The sequence below is a fragment of the Gracilinanus agilis genome, chromosome 6 (genome assembly GCF_016433145.1).
Source record: "Gracilinanus agilis isolate LMUSP501 chromosome 6, AgileGrace, whole genome shotgun sequence".
In the NCBI taxonomy this organism is placed as follows: Eukaryota; Metazoa; Chordata; class Mammalia; order Didelphimorphia; family Didelphidae; genus Gracilinanus; species Gracilinanus agilis.
The window spans coordinates 238756169-238778867 of record NC_058135.1 but is presented as its reverse complement, the minus strand read 5'-3'; the positions used below and the strand labels follow the sequence as shown (position 1 = coordinate 238778867).

The 22699-nt window shown below is 35.4% G+C and overlaps 1 protein-coding gene across 1 annotated transcript in view; it reads left to right on the top strand.

Moving 5' to 3' along the window:
- The window catches only part of SBF2 (SET binding factor 2), a 545383-nt gene that overhangs the window by 48770 nt on the left and 473914 nt on the right, over nucleotides 1-22699 (top strand). Inside the window, exon 2 of the mRNA XM_044680325.1 lies at nucleotides 22301-22386. Within this exon, the coding sequence (XP_044536260.1) occupies nucleotides 22301-22386 (86 nt within the window). The remainder of the gene's footprint in view (nucleotides 1-22300; nucleotides 22387-22699) is intronic.

Here is a 22699-nt window from a genome sequence, read left to right as displayed (position 1 = left end):
GCAGGCATGGTGGCCAAATCTAGAGAATGAATTATGACTGGTCTGGGCCTTTCTTGAATATGATTATTCCAGGAGGAACTTAATAATGGGAGAATGTAGCTCAGACATCTAGATTTTAGGAGAGTAGATTTCAGTTCAGGAGAAGTTTATGTAGAATTTTTTAGAATAAAATTATTCATTAGAAATCAGAACAGGAAATTGTTATTCTGTTCATCAAAAGAAAGGGTTTTTTTTTTTATGAGATAAAAGAAAATCATAGTATCTTATTCTGAAGACCTCCCAAAGCTACTTAGAGTTGCAAATTGGTTAGGTTTCTTTTAAACCCATAAGTATATATAAAGTATAAGTTTTTACTAGGTTATGAAAAATCTTTTAACTGTCCTTATCTGGTGCAAAAATGCATTCAATTAATTGACAAATATTTATTTAATTTAATTTTTTGAAATTAATATTTTTTATTTAGAATATTTTCCCATGGTTACTTGATTCATGTTTTTTCCCTCTCCCCCAAACTCCCTCCTTCCCCTGTAGTCGATGCGCAATTCCACTGGGTTTTACATGTATGATTGATTAAAACCTATTTCCTTATTATTGATTGTTGCACTAAGGTGGTTGTTTAGCATCTACATCCTCAATAATATTCCCATCAGCACATGTGTTCAAGCAATTGTTTTTCTTCTGTGTTTCTGTTCCCACAGTTCTTTCTCTGAATGTGGATAGCGTTCTTTCTCATAAGTCCCTCCGCTTTGTTCTGGATCGTTGCATTGCTGCTAGTAGAGAAGTCTATTATGTTCGATTTTACCACAGTGTATACAACGTTCTCCTGGTTCTGCTCCTTTTACTCTGCATCAATTCCTGGAGGTCTTTCCAGTTCACATGGAATTTCTCCAGTTCATTATTCCTTTTAGCATAATAGTATTCCATCACTAGCAGATACCACATCAATAAATATTTATTAAGCATCTATTATGTGTCATGCACTGTGCTAAATGATATGGGTGTGAAAAGTGGTTAGACAGTCCAGTGTGAGTTGATGTACCTGAAAGGAATAGTTGCAGTGCTATGAACCAGCTATCTATTTGGTTTTTATTTAAATTCATATTTTCTGTTAATCTCATTTCTCTTAATTCTGTCATTTTGTCTCCTGAATTAGTGAACATATACATTACTGAACTATTAAGAACTTTTTCAGAGTTCTACATACAGCCATTATTTTCTTATTTTAATGAACAAGTCACATTTTCCTTCATGGTCTGCAATTTGAAAGTAAATTACTTTGAAGTTTTCTTGAAGGCTCTTTACTAAATATAATCATGGCAAAAAATGTTCATATTCCTCAAGTAAATCTTTTGAAAAATAGGAGATTATATGGAAAATGGGAGAGCCCTTATACTACTCCAGCAATTTTTAAGCAAAAATTCATTTCCATAGAAATGAAGAAACTTCTTTCATCATTTTGCTAAATGGACAAAATATGAAAGCCTTTTATAAAACAATTTCCTACACTTTGTTTTAGTGAATGAATAGTTTTTTATTTTCCTCATCCTCTGATGTTGGCTTTTATTGGCCTTGTTACAAATGCTTATTTTGTAAAGTTCTAATAGGCCAATACATTGTCCAAACCTTGTAATAACCATCCTCTTAAAGAAAAAATGGAAACAAAAATGTTTTAAATTCCTTTTTACTAAACATTTTATCCTTATTATATATTGGGGTAGCTAGATGGCACAGTAGATAGAGTGCTTGAAATCAGAAAGACTTATCTTTATGAACACAAATCCAGTGGCCTCAGACACTTATTAGCTGTGTGACCCTGGGCAAGTCACATCACCCTGTTTGCCTTAGTTTTCTCATCTGTAAAATGAGATGGAGAAGGAAAGAGCAAATCACTCCAATATCTCTGCCAAGAAAACCCCAAATGGGGTCTTGAAGAGTCAACAAAAGGAAACCGTTGGCTTGTAAAAGAAACCTAGTTCACATCTTCTCTTCATTCTCATAGCTTCTAAAATGGAATGACTACTGGCTAGCCTCTCTCCTGTTGACCACAGTAAATATAATTATATTCAGGAGGTTGGAGTTGGAATTTTGCTCTTTCACAACTGAGATGTTACGCTCAGAGAAGGAAGGAAGAGAAAATAGAAGGCAGGTTGTTAGAGCTCAGTTACATTCAATTCTACATACATTTATTCAGTCCCTACAGTATGCAAAGTACTATATGTTTTAAGTTGGTTGTTTGGGGGTAAAGGATCTAGCAATAGTAAATTAGGGTTAGAGTTACATACCTGATTATGTTTTTCCTTGGCTATTATAAACTCAAAGACAATGTAATCAATTTCTCCATGGTTTCCATTGCTTCTGTTTCACTGCCCATTACTTCCTTGTATGACAGAATCACATCCAGAAAAGCAACTTCTCTTGCTGATGAATAATTCTTACCCTGATCCTGATATAATCACCCTCAATTTCTGGTACATTTACCCACTGGCAAAATCAGAGAAATCTGGGAAGACTTGTATCAACTGATGGAAAATTAATTGAGCAGAATAAGGAATATGACATATTTTAAAGAGAAACAATTTTGATAAGCTTAAGAACGATGATTAATCATGATTCTAGGGAATCAGTGATGAAGCAAAGCATGCTACTTGCTGCTTCCTGAGAGAGAGGTGATACATTCAAGATATAGAATGAGAATCACATTTTTGGACATAACCAATGAAGGAATTTGTTTTGCTTGACTATGTATGTTATCAGTATTTATGTTGTTGTTCTTTTAAATTGGGAGAAGAATCAATGGAAGTGAGAGAAAATAATGCATTGAGCCTGCACTTGGATTCTGGAAGATCTGAGTTTTAATCCTGCCTCAGACACTTTGGCAGTGTGACCCTGGGCAAGATACTTGTAACCCTCCCTGTGCCTCAATTTCCTCATCCATAAAATGAGGAACAAAGAGATGCCCAGTGGACATAAGTAGAGTACAGTGAGTAAGCAGCAGTGACTTGCCCATATCCAAATGTGTAAAAGATTTCATAATGTATGCTCAAAAAGGATGTAAGTTGGCCATGAGGTAAAAGCTAGACTTGGAGTTATACTAACAGAGTATATCTACCCAGAGCTATAATAACAATAGTTGCATTACACACTTCGTAGAATTGAGGATAGTACTGTGTAAACCTTAACGCCTTATACAAATGTAAATCATAATATAGATCCATTCTTATCTCTCCTTTATTCAACATTTTAGTCAATGACTTAGATGAAGTTATGGAAAGCATACTTACAGATTTGTAGGGCTCAAATGGGGCCACAAAAGAGTTGGACATGACTAAAATGACCGAACAACAAAAGGTAACATGAAGCTGGGTGTTGTAGCTAATAGTTTAAATGAAGAAAACTGGGATTTAAAATGACACTGAGAGTTTAGAGAATGACAATTTGAACTAATTTAATTGGGATAAATGTAAAGCTTTGTCCATGAACTAAACACTTACACCATGCAACAAGGAAGACGTTGTCTTATTTGATTCATTTCAACAAATGTTATTAGCAGCAGTTCACATGAAAAAAGAGTTGAGGGTTTTAGTTGATTGTGAGCATGTTGTAAGCCAGAAGTGTGATATAGTTGCCAAGAATTCTATTGAGGTCTTAGGTTGCATTAATAGAAGTTGTGTCCAGAACAAGGGAGGTAAGAGGACCTGCATTTTCCTTGTTTGTACTCATCTGTCTTGTGCTCAATTGTGGTGCCTCAACTTTAAATAACCCTGGGGTCAGCTAGGTGGCTGGAGACTTAGACCTGGAGACAATAGTAGGTCCTGGGTTCAGTTTTGGTGTCAGATACTTATTAGCTCTGCGACCCTGGGCAGGTCACTTAACCCCAGTTGCCTAGCCCTTACCACTCATCTGCCTTGGAACTGATATGTAGTATTAATTCCAAGAAGAAAGATAAGGTTTTGAAGAAAAAAATTCTTTTTAAAAAATGGTCCTTGAAGATATTCTAGAGAATGAAGGGGCTGATAATCATGACATAATAGAACAGATATGACATTTATAAGAAAGTATTTGAAAGATATGTGTATAAAAGAGATAGCAGATGTGTTCTGTGGCTTAAGTAAGCAAAATTAGGATTAATGGGTGGAAGTTGTAGGGAAGGCAGATTTCAAAATATGAAAGAATTTTCTAACAATTAAAACAGGATTCCTTTTAAACATATTCTATAGTTATTTTTAATTCAGCTTAATTTTGATTTCAATTCCATATCTCTCCTTCCCTCCTTTCCTTTCCCAAACCATTGAAAAGGCAGGAAAAGTAAAACCCATTACAAATCTGTATTAATCAAGCAAAACAAATTTCTACATTAGCCATATCTGGAAAACAAAAAAGAAAATAGGTTTTAATCTGCAGGTGAATTCCATCAGTTCTGTATCGGGAAGTGGATAGCAAATCTCATTATGAGTCCTTTGGAATTTTCATCATGAGTCTTTCGAAATCGGGTTTATTTTTAAGGTAGTGAGTGTCACTGAAAGTGATTAGGCAGAGAAGGTATAGCCCCCATCAGTGATACTGAATAGAGCAGTGATGGGCAAACTATTCCCTGCAGGCCAGATCCAGGCCTTAGTTTGCCTATCAATGTGGATCTGGCCCGTGGGGAATAGTTTGCCCCTCACTGGCATAGAGGATTTGTGGTTTGGGTGAGAGTTTAAACTAGCTGACTTTCCAAAGTCTGTACTAATCCAAGATTTTATGAAGTAGTCATTCTTAAAAGGGATTGCTACTGATCAGTACCACCCTTTCATATGAATGGGGCAAATGAGACTTTTCAGGGTTTATATAACTTTTCTGACTTATAAGTTACATTAAAAGCTAAATGGGCTGTTTTTAACTTTTAATGCCAGTCTGCTGTTTGGAGTGTAGCCTTAAAAATGTGATGGGTAGCCAGAAAATGCATAATTAAATTCTTTGTATTATTCAGTAGATTTCTTGGCAGTATTAAATATGAGCATTAAGTTTGCCAGATGTGTAAAACATTAAAAAAAAATAGCTACTCTGGGAAGAGTTTATCACATTCTTGGTTTACTTCTGTGATTGAGGTCTAATGCCAAGAAAGAATATCTGGTTTTTTTATTTCTTTTTTTAATGATGATGAATTATTTATATAATTTAGTTCTAAAAAACCTGGACTTCCCACAAAGACCTAAGTAATACTTGCATAGTTTATTTATCTGCTTATCTTCCTAATTATTTCAATTCTTAATGGGCATTTATTTAAAGCCTGCTATTTGTGAAGAACTGTGTATGACCCTGTAAATGCAGAGATACTAGATATCTATGTTTTATGTAGTCATTATCTTCAAGTAACTTATAGTTTAGCAGGGAGATACAAGTACATAAGTTAGATTATATTAAGAGCATAGAAGAATTCAAACAGATTAGTATATTTCGGGGGAGGGAACTCACTTTTAGTGGAAGATATCAAGAAAGACTTAATGGGGGAAAAACTTTCAACAAAGATGTTGGGGAGACCATTGCAGATTTTTGCAAAGACACAGGGACAGGATGGAGCAAGGTGAGATCAGGAGTGATGAGTTTGGCTAGGACATAGAATCTTTGCGGAAAAATATTGTGTGATGCGGGGAACAACTGAAATGTCAGTCTAAGGAATCTATCCTTGATTCAGTGGCCAGGAAGGAATTTCTAGGAGTTTTTGAGCAGGAGAAAATGATTAGAAATGTACATCAGGATGATTATTCTGGATGTGGCATGAAATCATTGCCATTTTCTAATTTTCCCATGTATGCCAGTGACTTTATTCCTTTTGTCTTTTGATTAGAATGAGAGCATGATAGAGAAATGTTAGTATCTTGGACTTGGAGCTTGAAGAACTAGGTTTTCATTTTGCCTTTCTTACCCCTGTGATTGTCTCTAGCTACTAAAGTGAAATGTCATTCTCCCATATTCTCATTCCTATTCACTTCAACTCCTGCTTCATAGTCCACAACCACCTCTTCTCTCCTATCACATTATACCATTTAGAATTCCCACTCAACTGAAATTCCCCTTCATCTGACATTTTTTCATTGCATGTTTTTCCCATCTTCCAGTGCTCACAGAAATTTGATTCTTGTTGGAAGACAATGCATCCTTGATTATTTTCTCTTTAACTAGATGTTCTGCTCACACCTTCAGACATGTTTGACCAAAAGAAGTAGGCATACTTGTTTTGCCTCATTAATTCTAGATCTTTGCTAAAATAATTCAACAGAATCTTTGAGTTTTACTAGTTTAGCCAGGCCATACCCTTATTTCAGTTATTTACTGACCTCCAAATTATTTTTTCTCTTTTTTCTAAGGGAATTTCTTAACTGACTCATAGTCTCTTCCTCCTGAATGTTTATATTATTACCTCAGAAATTCAACCTACAGACCTTCAAACACCTGGCCTCCCAGTTCATCAATCCTCTTACCTTCCATGACCATTTTTATTTTACCTCAGCAACCAAGTGGGATGATCACATCTTATAACTCATCATTACCCATAACTATGCTTTTTTCATGATCTTTAACTCTGCAATGAACTCAGAAATCACCTGTCCTTCTATCTCACCATGTGAGAAAGTAGTTAGAGCACTGGGCCTGGAGTCATAAAGACTGAGTTCAAATCTCCAGATACTTACTAGCTGTGTGACTCTTGGCAGTCATTTAACCGCTCTCTGCCTCAGTTTCTTCAACTGCAAAATGGAGAAAGTAATAGCAACTTACTCTAGGATTGTTATGAGAATCAAATGACATAATATTTGTAAAGTGATTAGTTCAGTGCCTGGCACATAGTAGTTACATAATAAATGCTTATTTCTTTCTTAAAGACAAAGCATGCAGAGTTCCAGTCTTGTATACTTTGTTTTTATTTTTCTTTTTTAAAAAGCAATTAATTAATTAAGAATATTTTTCCATGGTTACAAGAGTCATGTTCTTTCCCTCCCCTCCCCTCAACCCCCTCTTGTAGCCAACATGCAATTCCACTAGATTTTAAATGTGTCATTGATCAAGACCTATTTCCATATTATTGATATTTGCACTAGGCTGATTGTTTAGAGTCAATATCTCCAATCATATCCCATCAGTTCATGTGATTGGGCAGTTCTTTTTCTTCTGTTTCTACTCCCAGAGTTTTTCCATGAATGTGGCTAGTGTTCTTTCTCATAAGTCCCTCAGAATTTTCCTGGATCATTGCATTGCTGCTACTAGAGAAGTCCATTATATTCGATTGTGCCACAGACTCTGTGTATAATGTTCACCTGGTTCTGCTCCTTTTGCTCTGCATCAATTCCTGGAGGTCATTCCAGTACACATGGAATTCCTCGAGTTCATTATTCCTTTGAGCACAATAGTATTCCATCACAAGCATATACCACAATTTGTTCAGCTATGCCCCAACTGAAGGGAATAGTCTTAGGATAAGTGACCTCAGCAAGACAGTATGTGATAAACCCAAAGAACCCAGCTTTGGACAAAAATCCACTATTTGACAGAAACTGTTGGGAAAACTGGAAAATAGTATGGGAGAGATTGGGTCTAGATCAACATGATTTCACAAGTGAATTCTATCAAACATTCAAAGAACAACTAATCCCAAGGATGGTTCAATATTAGGAAAACCATCCACATAATTGACCATATCAACAAGCAAACCAACAAAAATCACATGATTATCTCAATAGATGCTGAAAAAGCCTTTGACAAAATACAACACCCATTCCTATTGAAAACATTAGAAAGTATAGCAATAGAAAGGCCTTTCCTAAAAAATAATAATTGAGATAATCATGTGATCTTTGTTGGTTTGCTTGTTGATATGGTCAATTATGAACCATCCTTGCATTCCTGGTATAAATCCCACCTGATCATAATGAATAACTCTTGTGATTACTTGCTAGAGTCTTTTTGCAAGTATTCTATTTAGGATTTTTGCATCTATGTTCATTAAGGAGATTGGTCTGTAGTTTTCTTTCTCTGTTTTTTATTTCCCTGGTTTGGGGATCAGTACCATATTTGTGTCATAAAAGGAATTTGGTAGAATTCCTTCTTTGCTTATTATGTCAAATAGTTTGTATAGTGTTGGGATTAGTTGTTCTTTGAATGTTTGATAGAATTCACTTGTGAAATCATCTGGTCCTGGGGATTTTTTCTTAGGGAGTTCTTTGATGGTTTGTTCAGTTTCTTTTTCTGATATTGGATTATTTAAGTATTCTACTTTTTCTGCTGTTAATCTAGGCAATTTATATTTTTGTAAATATTCATCCATATCACTTAAATTGCCATGTTTATTGCTATATAATTGGGCAAAATGGTTTTAATGATTGCCTTAACTTCCTCTTCACTAGATGTGAAGTCTCCCTTTTCATCTTTGATATTGTTGATTTGGTTTTCTTCTTTCCTTTTTTTTTTTATTAGATTGACCAGTACTTTGTCAAATTTATTTGTTTTTTCAAAGTACCAGCTTCAAGTCTTATTTATTAATTCAATAGTTCTTTTTCTTTTTCTTTTATTAATTTCTCCTTTAATTTTTATGATCTCTAATTTAGTTTTCATTTGGGGATTTTTGATTTGTTCTCTTTCTAGCTTTTCGATTTGCATATCCAATTCATTTATCTTTGCCCTCCCATATTTGTTAATATATGCACTCAAGGATATAAATTTCCCCCTGAGTACTGCTTTGGCTGCATCCCACACATTTTGATAGGATGTGTCATCATTGTCATTCTCATCAATGAAATTATTAATTGTTTCTATGATTTATTCTTTAACTGATTTTGGAGAATAATATTATTTAATTTCCAATTATTTTTTAATTTACCTATCCATGTGCCCTTACTAATTATTATTTTTATTGTATTATGATCTGAAAAGGTTGCATTTATTATTTCTGCTCTTTTGCATTTGTTTGCCATGTTTCTATGCCCTAATACATGGTGTATCTTTGTGAATGTACCATGTGCTGCTGAAAAGAAGGTGTATTCCTTTTTGTCCCTATTTATTTATACTTTGTTTTTAAAAGACAGTGAAGTGGTGCAGTGGATAGAATACTGGGCCTGGAGTTCGGGAACTTGAATTTAAATCTGACTTCAGATATTTATTGACTATATGATCCTGGACAAATCATTCACCTCTGCCTCATTTCTTTTCAACTATAAAATGGGGATAATAACAATACCTACCTCACAGAATTGTGAAGATGAAATGAGATAACATTTGTAAACCTCTTATAGATGCCTCACATATAGTAGGCACTTAATAAGTGCTTCCCCTCTTCCTTTAAACAGCTGCTTTCCCCTTTCATTCTATCCTCTATCCTACCCTTCTTTGTCTTCTTAGCCATCCCTTATGCCTCATTTGCCTCCTTTTTCTATCATAAGCCTATAATTACTCAAATCAATTGTATACTATCCTCTCCCATTCAATAATGTATCTTCTTTGATCTGCTACTGTGTGTACACTTTTCTAGCTTCCCAATCTTGATTTAATTTTATTATTTGCCTACTTGCACTGCTGAATACTGCTGGAGAAAGTTGCTTATATCTCCTTCTGTCTAATCATTTCAATTATAAAGACCTGTAATTAATACCTTTGTAGCATCCCTTCTCTCTTCTAATGCTGCCACCATTCTGGTGCAGGCTTTCATCACCTCATACCTGGAGTATTTGAAAACTTGCTGCTTGATCTCCCTGCCTCAAATGTCTCCTTTTTCCAGTCTTCCACTCACCTGTCAAATTCATGCTTCTTAGCAGCCAAGTGACAAGCACTACCGAAGAGCAACAAGCATAAGTCTAACCATATCACTGTCCTATTCAATAATAATCTGCAATGTCCCTCTCTTACCTCCACGATCAAGTAGAAATCCTCTGGCTTTGAAAGGACTTCATAGCCTGAGCCCATCCTTCTATACCTACCTTTTTTTCTCTACTCTTCTTACCCCCATGTACTCGGTAATCTAAGAACACAGCCTCTCTATTCCTGGAACATTGTCCCTCCTCATCTTTGCCTCCTGGCTGCCTTGGATTCCTTTAAGTCTCAGAGAAGTCTTTTCTAATCTTCCTTAATCTTAGTGTTTCTTCTCTGACACTACCTTCATCATCCTTTATAGAACTTGTATGAACATAATTGCATGATTTCTCTCTCATTAGACAGCAAGCTCCTTGAGGACAGAAAGTAGCCTTTGTGAAACAATGATTCTCTTTGTTTTCTCAGTGCTTAACCCAGTTCCTGGCACATAATAGGATTTAATAAATGCTTGTTGATTGACTCTTCTGCTAGATCGTCAATCCATCTCCCTAAAACATTTACACATCTAAACTTCTAAATGTAGATGTTCCCCTAAGACCCTTTTTTTCTGTACTATATTTTAGGTCATTACTTCCATGAGTATCATGTATCATATCGAAGCAGATGACTCCCAGATCTATATATCTAGCCTTAACATCTCTTCTATTTTTGCATCAAAAACTTCTTGCTGGACCCTTCTCACTGTATATTACATTGGTTATCTCCAACTCAGAATCCTCTTTTTGTCTCCTAAGTGGTTACTATCATTGTTTAAGCCTTTATCACCTCTCATTTATTGAAAGAGCTTCCTATTTAGCTTCCCTATTTCCTATTCCATCTATCACATAGTTGCAGAATTTATATTTCTGAAATACATCTGACTATGATTTCTCTGCTCAAAAATCTTCACTTCTTCCCTAATTGCCTCTAGGCTAGAGTTTTCTAAAATGCTGAATATGTTTCCTACAGGGGAGGGTAAAGGGGAGATCAGGGAAGCAATGACTAAAATTACTGGATATTTTTTAGAACAACTACTGCATAAATTAAACTTTTCATCGAAAACAAAATTCACAAAAATGTCAACATTCCAACTAGCAGTGATGCCTGCAGTGCAAAATAATTGTTGATATGTTTTACCCACAGTTTCTACATCCTTATATGCTCCCACAGAACCTTAAGTAGTAGATAAAATGAGGTCAATAAATATTAACTGGATGGTTGATCAGGAAGTATATTTCCACCTAGTCAAAAATATTCAGAAAATGAGATTTACAAAAGATGATTTTCAAACACAGAATAAAGAATTACTTTAATTGTTAAAATTCTGCAAGATTGTATTCTGACGAGATATTTATTGCTTGAGAATTTTATAGATTTGCATTGTTTAAGATTTAAAAAATGCTCATTAATAAAGTAAGCACTAGAAACAAAAGCTTTCGTTTAGAGGAAAAATAAAGAGTTAGCATAGCTCAGACAGTGTTATCAATGCTTTGCAAGCAAAGAAACAGTTTATCATACTTCTCATTAATTTGGAATGCAAAATGCATTAACAGTTCACTTCTGGAATTTAAAGGGCATGGAAGAGATGGCATTTTGACCTAAAATGGGACAAAGATTTACGCAAGAAAGTTGATGAAGGGACTGAGGTTTAGAAATTGATACTTCTGTAAACAATGCTTAAAGGGGAAGAGCGATTTCTATGGTAGGATTGCCAAGAAAAAAGTGATGGATTTCTTGCATTTTGTTATTTAAAGGAAATTATTCTTTTGTGTTGTGAGACCTAATAGCATGTAGTGGATAGAGAACCAGTCTAGAAGCCAGAAAGATCTGCTTTCAAGTCCTGTGTCTGACACATATTTTGGGACTGGGCAGGTCATTTAGTCTCTCAGTGGTGGAGGCAGCTCTTTAAGGCTATCTGTTGATAGAGAAGTTTGAGGGAATTGCATTGGAAAAGGGCATTTTCTCACCTGGGAATTTATTCCCTATCCTAATAAAATCACAGATTCATTCCTTTTCCTTATATTTTGCTAAAATTCCTTAGTCAATTCATTGAACATAAATGTTGCATCAACTTTTGTTTATCTGCAGTGTTAATTAGTTATTTAAAGATTTTAGGGGGCAGCTAGGTAGCTCAGTGGATTGAAAGCCAGGCCTAGAGATGAGAGGTCCTAGGTTCAAATCTGGCCTCAGACACTTTCCATCTGTGTGACCCTGGGCAAGTCACTTAACCCCCATTGCCTAGCCCTTACATCTCTTCTGCTTTAGAACCAATATACAGTATTAATTCTAAGATGGAAAGTAAGGGTTTAAAAAAAAAGATTTAAAAATTTTTTTGGAGTTCATCCTAAGATTTGTCTTTATAGGAGCTGCCTTTCCTCACGGTCAAGTGTGTTTTCTAAAAGAATGAAAAATAACTTTAAATCTTTACATGAAGCATTGGTAAGGCAAATCACATAACTTAGAAAAAAACTGTGGTGTAATGAATAGCATGCTAAAGTCAGGAGTCAGCAAAACTTGGTTTCAAAATCTGCCTCTCATACTTATTGGCTCTGTCACCATGGGCAAGTCACAGAGCTTCTCTAAGTCCTGACAAATCTTTATCATTTTAGAACTTCCTAGTTCTCCGTTAAGAATTCTATTTAACCCTTCCCTTAGGCCTTTTAAAATACTTTTCTAGAATCTATCTTGCAAAACCCAGCACTTTCTGATTAGTGCATCTTGGATATTCTGTTAATTCTCTTGTCTCTTTTCCTAGTCCTTTAAACTTTAATAATTTCTTTTTAATTCTTCACATCTATCTGTTCTCCCTGTTGCCTCCTCCTTTATTCAGGTTCTAGAATATCATTCATACGTTGTATATTCATTCTGTTTCCATTTCTTAGACATATAATGTCGTACCTCTTTACTCTCAAGGCCACCACCAAATCTTAGGTCAACATCACTTAAATAGTAGTGGTGGGTTTTTTTAGACTCCTAATTGATTACCTTTCTCTCCTCTCTCTAATCCATACTTTATTCTGCCAAATAATTTTCCTGAAGTACAGATTGTTCATGACATTCCCTTGCTCAAAAAACTTCAGTGGTTTTCCTCTTGCTAATTATATTATAGTCTCCTTAAATAGGCCTTTCACAGCCAGATTTCTTTCTATCTACCTTATTTTATATAATTTCCAAAATTGTCTCAATGCCCTTCATATAATTGTCTTTTTTTCCTGCAATTTATCTTCTCCTCATTTATACCTTTCAGGATCCTTATCTTCTTTTAAGGGTTAGCTTACTTGCCACTTCTTCTGGAAAGTCTTCTTTGAACTACCATCTGTCCTCCTCACAATTAAAAATCTGCTCTCCTTTTCCATATAACCCTAGCATACTGTCTAGATTTCTTCTTTGTTTCCATCACTTTCTATCTTCTATGTTATAGTGTATGTTGCAGCCTGCTAAGTTGGATGTATATGTGACAAGGAGCACATTTTAGATGAGAACTTATTGGGGAGAAATGCAATATGGATATCAATCAAGAATAAATATATGACTGGGAGAAAAAATATGGGATGGCTGGTAAATTGGTCAGTTTTAGGGATTAGTGGGTAACCTGAGTTCTCAATGTCCATGGAATGTCAAAAGAACAATAGGAAGCTCACGAACATGTTATGTGGGCCCTCTCTGGCAGATTTTTTAGGTGATATGGACAAGAGTCTGACAGAATAGAAGTATTCACACTGATGAGATCACAAGTAGATTGAAAGTTTGGGACTTTATGTATATTTGTGAGTGTATGTGTATGTGTGTTTGTGTCTGTGTCTGTCTTTCTCCGTCTCTTTGTGGCCCCATTTGGGGTTTTCTTGGCAGAGATGCTGAGTGGTTTGCTATTTCCTTCTCTGGTTTATTTTATAGATGAGGAAACTGAGGCAAACAAGGTTAAATGATTTGCCCAGGGTCACACAGCTATTAAGTGTCTGAGGCCAGATTTAAACTCGGGAAGATGAGTCTTCCTGACTCTAGGCTTGAAACACTATCCACAGTGTCACTTAGCTGCTTTGTCATCTTGATAGCAGATACTAAATGAGATAATATTTGTAAAGTGTGGGTCCATAGGAAGCACTTAATAAATACTTATTACCTCCCTCTCTTTCCCTTATAAATGTGAATTAAAATTAAACTTAGATTAATTAAATCTAAAAATCACATTAACTTTTTTTAGCAGTCACATTACATTGTTGACTTGTGTTTAGGTTGTTGCCAGATAACCTCTTCCACCTTTCATATAAACTGCATTTAATCTTTGTCTGGTCTATCCTTTACTAGAGCAGTTGTGCTTTGGGATTTGGGGGATGCCAAATATAGCAAATATACTTTATCACTTTTAAATATCATTTTCTTGGATTCAAACCATTTATATAATCTGTTGAGATCTTCTTGGATCCAATTTCTATTATATTAGCTGTCCCTCTCAGCTTTGTATTTTCTGCAGATGTGATAAACATGTCATTTTCGTTTTTATAGTGTATAAATCAGTGATAAAGACAAGTCTGAAAACGTACCTCTGCTGCATCCCAGCAGACTTGTATAGCTCTATTAATCAAGTTTCTTTGGATTCAAGAGGCTATGACTCTTAACTAATTGTATAACCCATATTTTTACCACTAGCATGCTATGAAAGACTTTGAGAATTCAGACATTGAGGATTCCTCCCTTTCTCTTGCCTTTTTCTCTTCTTGGAATGCTATCCTTTGGGATCTTGCATAGAGTTAAGGCAGCAGTAGAACTAAAAGAAATTGAAGCTGAGTAATATAAACAGATTATATTCATATGTATTCCTTAGTTTCCTTTTAATTCAATAAACATTAAGTGCTTATTCTGTATAAGCTGTGGGGACAAATGACAAAAAAGAATAGTCTTCAAGGAATTTAGATTTTCTTGAGGGTGGGAATGGAGTACATGACATTCATCAATCTAATAGATGTATTTGTGACACAGATTGATGGGGGAATACAATGAGGCAAAGAAGAAAGACCCTAATTGTGTGCTCTAGGAATACTTGAGGAGCTGGAAGGATCTGGAAAGTTTATGCAGGAAAAGTAACAGTTGAGCTGAGCTTCAAAAGAGCATAAATGGATTCTTAAAGATGATGAGTAGGGAGCACATTCCAGGTATGAACTGCATATAGAGGCAGGAGATGGCACATTAAGTTTGAGAATTAATAGGATATCCAATATGGCTAGAGTATAGAGTGTATAAAATAGAGAAATAATGTGAAATAAGGCTGGAAAGGTGAAATAGAGCCAGAATGTGGATGACCTAATGCCATGTGAAGGAGTTTATATTTTATCCCATATAATAGTGAACCAGCCACTGAGAAGGGTAGTGGTATGGTTAGATCTGTGTCCAAGAAAGATTATTTTATCAGTTATGAGAGAAACAAATCAGAGAGAGGGAAAGACAAAGAAGCCAATTAGGAAACTATTACAATAATTCACATAAAATGTAATGTGTGACTGATCTAGAATGATGGCCATGTGATTTCAGAAAAAGGGAACAGATATAGACTGTTATGTGGAGTTAGAATCTATAGAACTTGGAAGTGTAGGAGAGGGAAGAATCAAAAATGACTCATTGAATTGGATTGATATGAATAACTGGGGAGCCTCAATGTCTGATGGATTCATTCCTTTGAATTGTTTTTGATTCTGTATTTAAACACTCAAAATTAACATTCCACATACTCAAACATACAAAAAAAGTTCTGTATGCAATTAGGAATCTAAATTTCATGCCATTTGTTTTTAAAAAATATATAAAAACAGTATTTTCAAAACTATTTTATTTCCTCCCTTCTGGTCTCTTCTGTGAATTTTTGGAAATGTTTTAACAACTCTATCTTTTTTTTTTTGCATTGTTATTGTTAACTCCTTTCCCAACTCTCCCCTTCCTCTGTCAATAAAAAGAAAGGGCGTGAGAGAATGGAGAATCCTTTGTAATCAATAAATATAGACAAGGAAAATGGATCTATGCAGTGGCCACATTAGAAAATAACTGTGCATCTTATGCCTAGTATCTCTTTGTTCCTCTGACCTCCATCTCCCAGGATTAGACTCTCCTGGATCTTGGACATTTAGAATGTTGCAACTTCATAATCCTCTGTATTCTCTGAGTGTCTCAGGAGAGAGTCCTAGGTACTTTGGAGGGCTGGGGCCTGTGTTGTCCTGGTCTGAGTGCTGCTATGCTCTTTTCACTGCTTTGACTTACAAAGACAGAACCTGGGACATTGTGACTACTTTTATTGAATCAGGAAACAGAGCCTTGAAGTTTCTGGTCCATCACTGCTTTGATCTGTTGATGGTCAAAACAAGCATACTGTCGGCTTGTTTGCCTATAGTGTTCCTGGCTTTGCTGGTGGTCTCCTTTCCTATGAACTGAGGTTTTGACTGAATTTTTGTGAAGATCATGGGTTGAAATTAGTCACTCTAGTTTCTCATTGGATTTCTTGATCATTATTTGATCTTGTATGCATTCTGTGTTTTTGCCTTCTGTTCAGACAGCCATCATGGCCAGCATTCCCAATAGATTCATTCTTCATATTTAAGTCACGCAATAAAACCAAACCCTTCTCAAAATAACAAATGTATGATATGAACCAGTATTTATCACAAATTTAGTCACTGAGTGAAGTTGAACAATGATGATAATGACCTGGTCATCAGATAAGCTTTTAAAAATTGCTTAAAACAGTTTGTAAAGGTTCAGGCTAAAATAGTCAGAAATATATTGTTTCATATTTGGCCAGAAATTTTTTATGGTTTATTTTCTCTTCTTTGTGTGGTCTTCAAATCTTCAAAAACTTCTTAAGGGGATTTTGGCCATAACATCTAAAAAGGGGAGCAGTTTTCTAAAGACATTCACATTTCTTCCATTTAGGGTAGCCTGCTATTTAAGAATAACTCTTTTCAAATGGGGAAAAGGACCTACTTGTACAAAAATATTTATAGCTGTTCTTTTTGTGGTGGCAAAGAATTGGAAATTGAAGGGATGTCCAATTGGGGAATGGCTGATGGGGATGGAATATTATTGTGCTGTAAGAAATGATGAACCAGATGATTTTAAAAAAGAGCTGGAAAGACCTACATGAACTGATGCTGTGTGAAATAAGCAGAATGAGGAGAACACTATCCACAGGAACAGCAATGGTTTGGAATGATCAACTGTGAAAGACAAAGCTATTCTCAGCAATACAATGATCCTGGACACTTCTGAGAGACTTATGACAAAGAATGCTATCCACCCACAGAGAAAGAACTGTTGAAGTTGAAATGAAGATCAAAGCATATGATTTTTCACTTCAGTTTATTTGGGTTTTTATTTTGGGGTTTTGGCTTTATGTGATTATTCTCTTACAAAAATGAACAATATGGAAATGTTCTTCATGACAATACATGTATAAACCAGATTGAATTGCCTGCCAGTTGTGGGAGGGGGGAGGGAAGGGAGAGAGAGAGGCAATTTGGGTCATATAGCTTCAGAAAACTTGTGTGGGAATTTGTTATTACATGTAATTGGTAAAATAAAATATTTTTATAATAAAAAGAATAACCCTCTTCCTTGATATACCACCTGTTCTCTACTTCCATTGATATCTTATAGGACTTTATAGTTGGATAAACAAGTTTATTCCTTCATTTAATCCTGTAGAAGATTAGTGGCAGAAACGGGACTAGAATTTGAGGCTTTTAGATCTAGTCTGTTATTCTTTCCACTATAAAGTTTTCTATATCAAGTACTAAATAGTTATTGTTCATTCCACAGGGAATTTTTAAATTTTACTTTTAATTAAATTTATTTTTATTGTTTCCATAATTTACTTTTATTAATTTTAGTAAAAATTGATTTTACTAAAATTAATATCTACTGTATTTGAAGTCACTTCAACAAGTATTTATTAAGCCCCTACTCTTTGCCAGGCACTGTGCTAATAAGCACGAGACACAAGGAGGAAACAGACTTAATTACTTATCCTTTGTTGTCAATTTCTAACATTAAAAATGTTTTAATTAACAAATATTTATTGAACTTCTGTTATGAATTTTTCTCTTTACTAGGTAGGTACCATGTGGAAGGCAGAAGAATAAGCACATTTCTACTGTTAAGGAATTTACAATCTCAAAAGTCAATGTGGTGCTAAATCAAGTTAACAAGACTTTAAATGTCTACTCTGTGCCAAGCATTGTACAAAGTATAGTCTCTCCTCTCAAGTAGCTCAAAGTCTATTGGAAGGAAAAGTAAACAAACATTCCTTAAGGACTTTCTTTGTGCCTGGCATTATGTCAGACACTGGGAATACAAATACAAGCAAAAAGAAAAACAGTCCTTGCCTTCAAAGAGCTTACATTCTAAAGGAAAAAGGCAAAACACAAAAGGGAGCTAAAAATCTGGGGATGAAGGGTAGAGGTGGGGAATGGGGTGGGGAAGGAAGGGACCTGACCTCCGTATATTGTTTTGAAGTGAGAAAGTCAGGTACGTAGCTGGCAAAGGAAAGAAGCTGGCCTGCTTGGGCTCCTTCCCAAAATGAAGGTCCCAGGAGGAACTTACAAATAGGAGATGAGGGCAGTCATCCAGAATGAAAAAGCAGCAGAGATATAAAATGAGTAACAGAACTAGGAGGGGAAATAGTATGCAAACTATCTATGAAGAGATAGTATGTAAACATATACAAACAAGATATATATAGTATAAATTAAAAGTAATCTCAGAAGGCACCAAGATTAAGGGGTACTGGTGTGGCAAGTGAAAGATGAAGTGACTGAGGAAACAAAGGTTCAAACTTTTGAGAATATTGATTTATTAAGCAAGGCATGCCAATTGCCCAACAAATCAGGTCTAGTAGCTTTCCTCAGCTTTGGCACTGGATCCCAAATACAGGGGGAGACAGACTTTTATACACTAAAAACAATCATAAGACAAATTAACTAAAAAAATTAACCAGGATATAAAATCAGATAATCTGATTTCTAATGAAAGAAAAGATTGGAACTTTCCAAGCTGTGAGGAGGAGAATGAACAAATACAAATCCCTGAAATAAGAAAAAGATATCCCACTCCCTGCAAGTTTCTGTATTCAATCCAAGGAACATGAAAACAATAATTGATTAGGCAGTATGGGGCCAGTTTTCAGATAAGATAAATGAATTATTTGAGATACATAATTCTAAGAAAACTCCTTGCATCAGTCTTTGAAATTGATCTAGTTTCTGGTCAGCATAACCTAAGTCCCTAGTTAAGGGTCTCTAAGAAATAGGTTGAGATGGTCCATCTTCCCAGCCTTGCAGGCTAGATTCAAACAGTGTAATACGGTTTCTCACAATTCCCCCAACTGATAACGTTTTCTTATGAGACAGAAATTGTACTAGTCCCATAATTAAATAGAAAGGGAACTGGGCTAGATCCAGAATTGTGTCAGATGGAATTGGTGTGGTTCACTTAATTCCCACTCAACCACTTGGTGATCTGATCCCCTCAGTTCCCTCACTAGCAAAGGTTTCTTGCAGAAGGGAGACTAGCTGAGATTCAAAGGAAGCCAGGAAAGCAAGAAGAAAAGCATTCAGGCCTGAAGGATGATAATGCAGTGCTTTTCAAGTTGGAAGATGAGATGCTGTTTGTAAAGAACTGCAAAGAAGTCAGTCACTGGACTGCAGAGTATGTGGAGGAGGTTAAGTTGTAAGAAGACTGGAAAGATAGTAAAGAATTAGATTATGAGGGTTTTAAAGCTGAACAGAGGACTTTATATTTTATTCTGGAAGTAATAGGGAACCACCAGAGTTTATTACCTAAAGAGGTGATATATAGTTAGACCTGTGTTTTATGGAGATCACTTTGACAGGCATGAGTGGAAGACTGATTCTAATAGGGAAAGATTTTGATTGAAGATACCCATCAGCAGACTCTTTCAACAACCTAGGCAAGATATAGTGAGTGCCAACACTGGGGTAATATCAGTATTAGAAGGGAGAAGGAAACACATATGAAAGATATTGTAAGTTAGAAGGAATAGTATTTGGCAACAGATTGGTTATGAGAGTTGAAAGACTCTAAGGAGTCAAGAAAGATACCCAGGTTGTGAGCCTGCTAGAGTGGATAGTGGTTGTCCCTCTAATAATAGGAAAGTTAGAAAGAAGAGATGTGAGTGAAAAGATGATGAGTTCAGTTAGGGGAGCTTAGGATGTCTATGGGACATCTAGTTAAAGATATCTAATAGTCAGTTCTCTAAGACTGGAGATCAGGGTTGGAGAAATAGACCTGAGAACCATGTTCATAAAGATGAAAACTGAATCCATAGGAGTTTGTGAATCGGCAAATGAAGCAGTAAAGAAGGAATAGGGAAGAGATCCTAGGATAGAACTTTGGGGGCATTTGATATAAAGCATTTTTTATTGTTATCTTCTGTCTTTAACCCCCATCTTCATTTCTGGATATATCCCTTCTACTTATTTCCCAGGGAGTACTCATACAGAGAATATAAAATGAGAAAAAAAGGTAGTTCAGCAAAACCAACCAGTACCTTAACTGATTCTTAATAATATGAGTAATATTTCACTCTTATAATCTCCCATCTTTGAAAAGAAGGGAAGGAGAGCTGGATACGGTCATGTACTCCTCTAATCCCACTTATTGAGGACATAGAAGCTGTGGTAGATCTCCTGAGCTCAGGAGTTCTAAGCTGCAGTGGGCTATGCCAGTTGGATGTCTGAACTAAGGTTACTGTTAATATGGTGAGCCCGCAGGAGGGGCACCATAGTGCCTAAAGAGGAATGAACTGACCTAGGTCATAAAAGGGATTGATCTAAGCTTCCATGCATATCAGTAGTGGCCATGGGTCTCTGAGTAGCCCCAGCTTGGCTCAGAGTGAGAGAGGTGACTCAGGATTTTTTGCTTTTTTTTTTTTTAAAGGAAGTAAAGGAACAAGGTACATTTTCTCATCTTCTTTCCAAATCCAGGGTTATTGGTTATTCTAATCTTATAGCATTCAGCTTTCTTTTCTTTTTCTTTTTGTTTTTTTCTCTCCATTTAAATTGTTGTCATTATTTATGAATATTATTTTCCTGGTTATCCTTACTTCATCCTGTATTAATTCATATAAGTTTTTCTAGGCTTCTCCAAATTTTTCATATTTATTGGATTTAGCCTTTCATTGTATCATCAGAGTTCCTGACATAGAGTAGATGCTTACTAAATGTTCACTGACAAAAACTGGCTATGCTTTCATTTAAAATATCACTTAGGAGTAGAATGGATGACATATAAGCTCGAAATATTTCTTGCTTTTTATTGAAAAATATCATCACAAGGCTTTTATATAACTATCCCTTATGGTCTTATTTATTTATTTTAAAAACTCTTGCCTTCCATCTTAGAATCAATACTGTATATTTTTTCCCAGGTAGAAGAGAGGTAAAGACTAGGCTGTGGGGGTTAAGTGACTTGTCCAGAGTCACACAGCTTTAAGAAGTGTCTGAGCCCAGATATGAACCTAGAAACTCTTGTCTCTAGACTTGGCTGGCTCTCAATCCACTGAGTCACTTAGCTGCCCCTAGTCTGGCTTATTTTCAATGAGAATAGCTATGTGGTATAGTGGATAGATCACTAGCCCTGGAGTCAGGAAGACTTATCTTCCCATTTTCAAATTTGGTCTCAGATACTAGCAACATTATCTTGGGCAAATCACTTAATTCCATTTACCTCAGTTTCCTCATCTGTAAAATGAGATAGAAAAGGAAATGGAAACCACTCCCAATATCTTTTCCAAGAAAACCCTGAATGGAATCATAAAGAGTTAGCATGACTGAAATGACCAAACAGCAACAAAAAAAATTTTTTTAAACCCTTACCTTCTCTCTTGGAACTAATGTTGGTTCTAAGGCAGAAGAGTGGTAAGGGCTAAGCAATGGGGTTAAGTGACTTGCCCAGGGTCACCTAGCTGGGACGTGTCTAAGGCTAGATTTGAATCTAGGACCTCCTGTCTCTAGGCCTGGCTCTCTCTCAATCCACTGAGCCATTCTGCTGGTCCCAACAACAAAAAAATTTAATGAATCTATGTTGGTTTCTTTAGATTCCTTCAGCTTTCCCAAGTATTCACCAACTGTTTATTAAATAGTCTCATTTAGACTTTTGTTGAGAAATAGTGTCAAGGTCACTAATCTACAATTTTTGGAATATATTTTAAAATAAAATTTGAAAATTGAGACATTTGCACAAATCTGCGTTCTTAAGTCAAGGATTTGTTTTAATTATGAAGCTAATTGTAGCTAAACTTTTTTCTGCATCCTATAAAAAGTCATAGTAGCTTGTATAAGTAAACAGTGCATAATAAACATGCTTAATATTTACTGAACTGCTTGCTGAAAATTACTCATAAGTGGTTTGTTGAATTGTTTTTAAAAAAGTTGTTTTGATAGTTTTATTATAATTACAAATTCATCTTGAATTTATTTTATAGGGTCTGCAGAAGGAATGGGAAAAATAATCCAGAGGTTTCCACAGAAGGATTGGGATGATACACCTTTTCCACAAGGAATTGAATTGGTAAGATGTTTTATCACATTTAAAAAAAATAATAATGTAAGTCTTTGTTATCACATTATGTTAATTAACTTGATTATTTAATTGTAACAAGCTTCATACTACTATAATACTTCAAAAACATATAGCATTTCATCAGTATGTATATCCTTTTACAAATAAAGATTGCAACATCTCTACAACTTGGTAGATATTGTAATGCAAGGTGGCTAACAGAAACTTTTTGCTTCTGTAATTTCTAACGGTCACAAAAAGTCAGTTAAACATCTTAGAATGTTCAGAAAGTCAGTTAGAACTTAAAGCTATAAATAGAAGT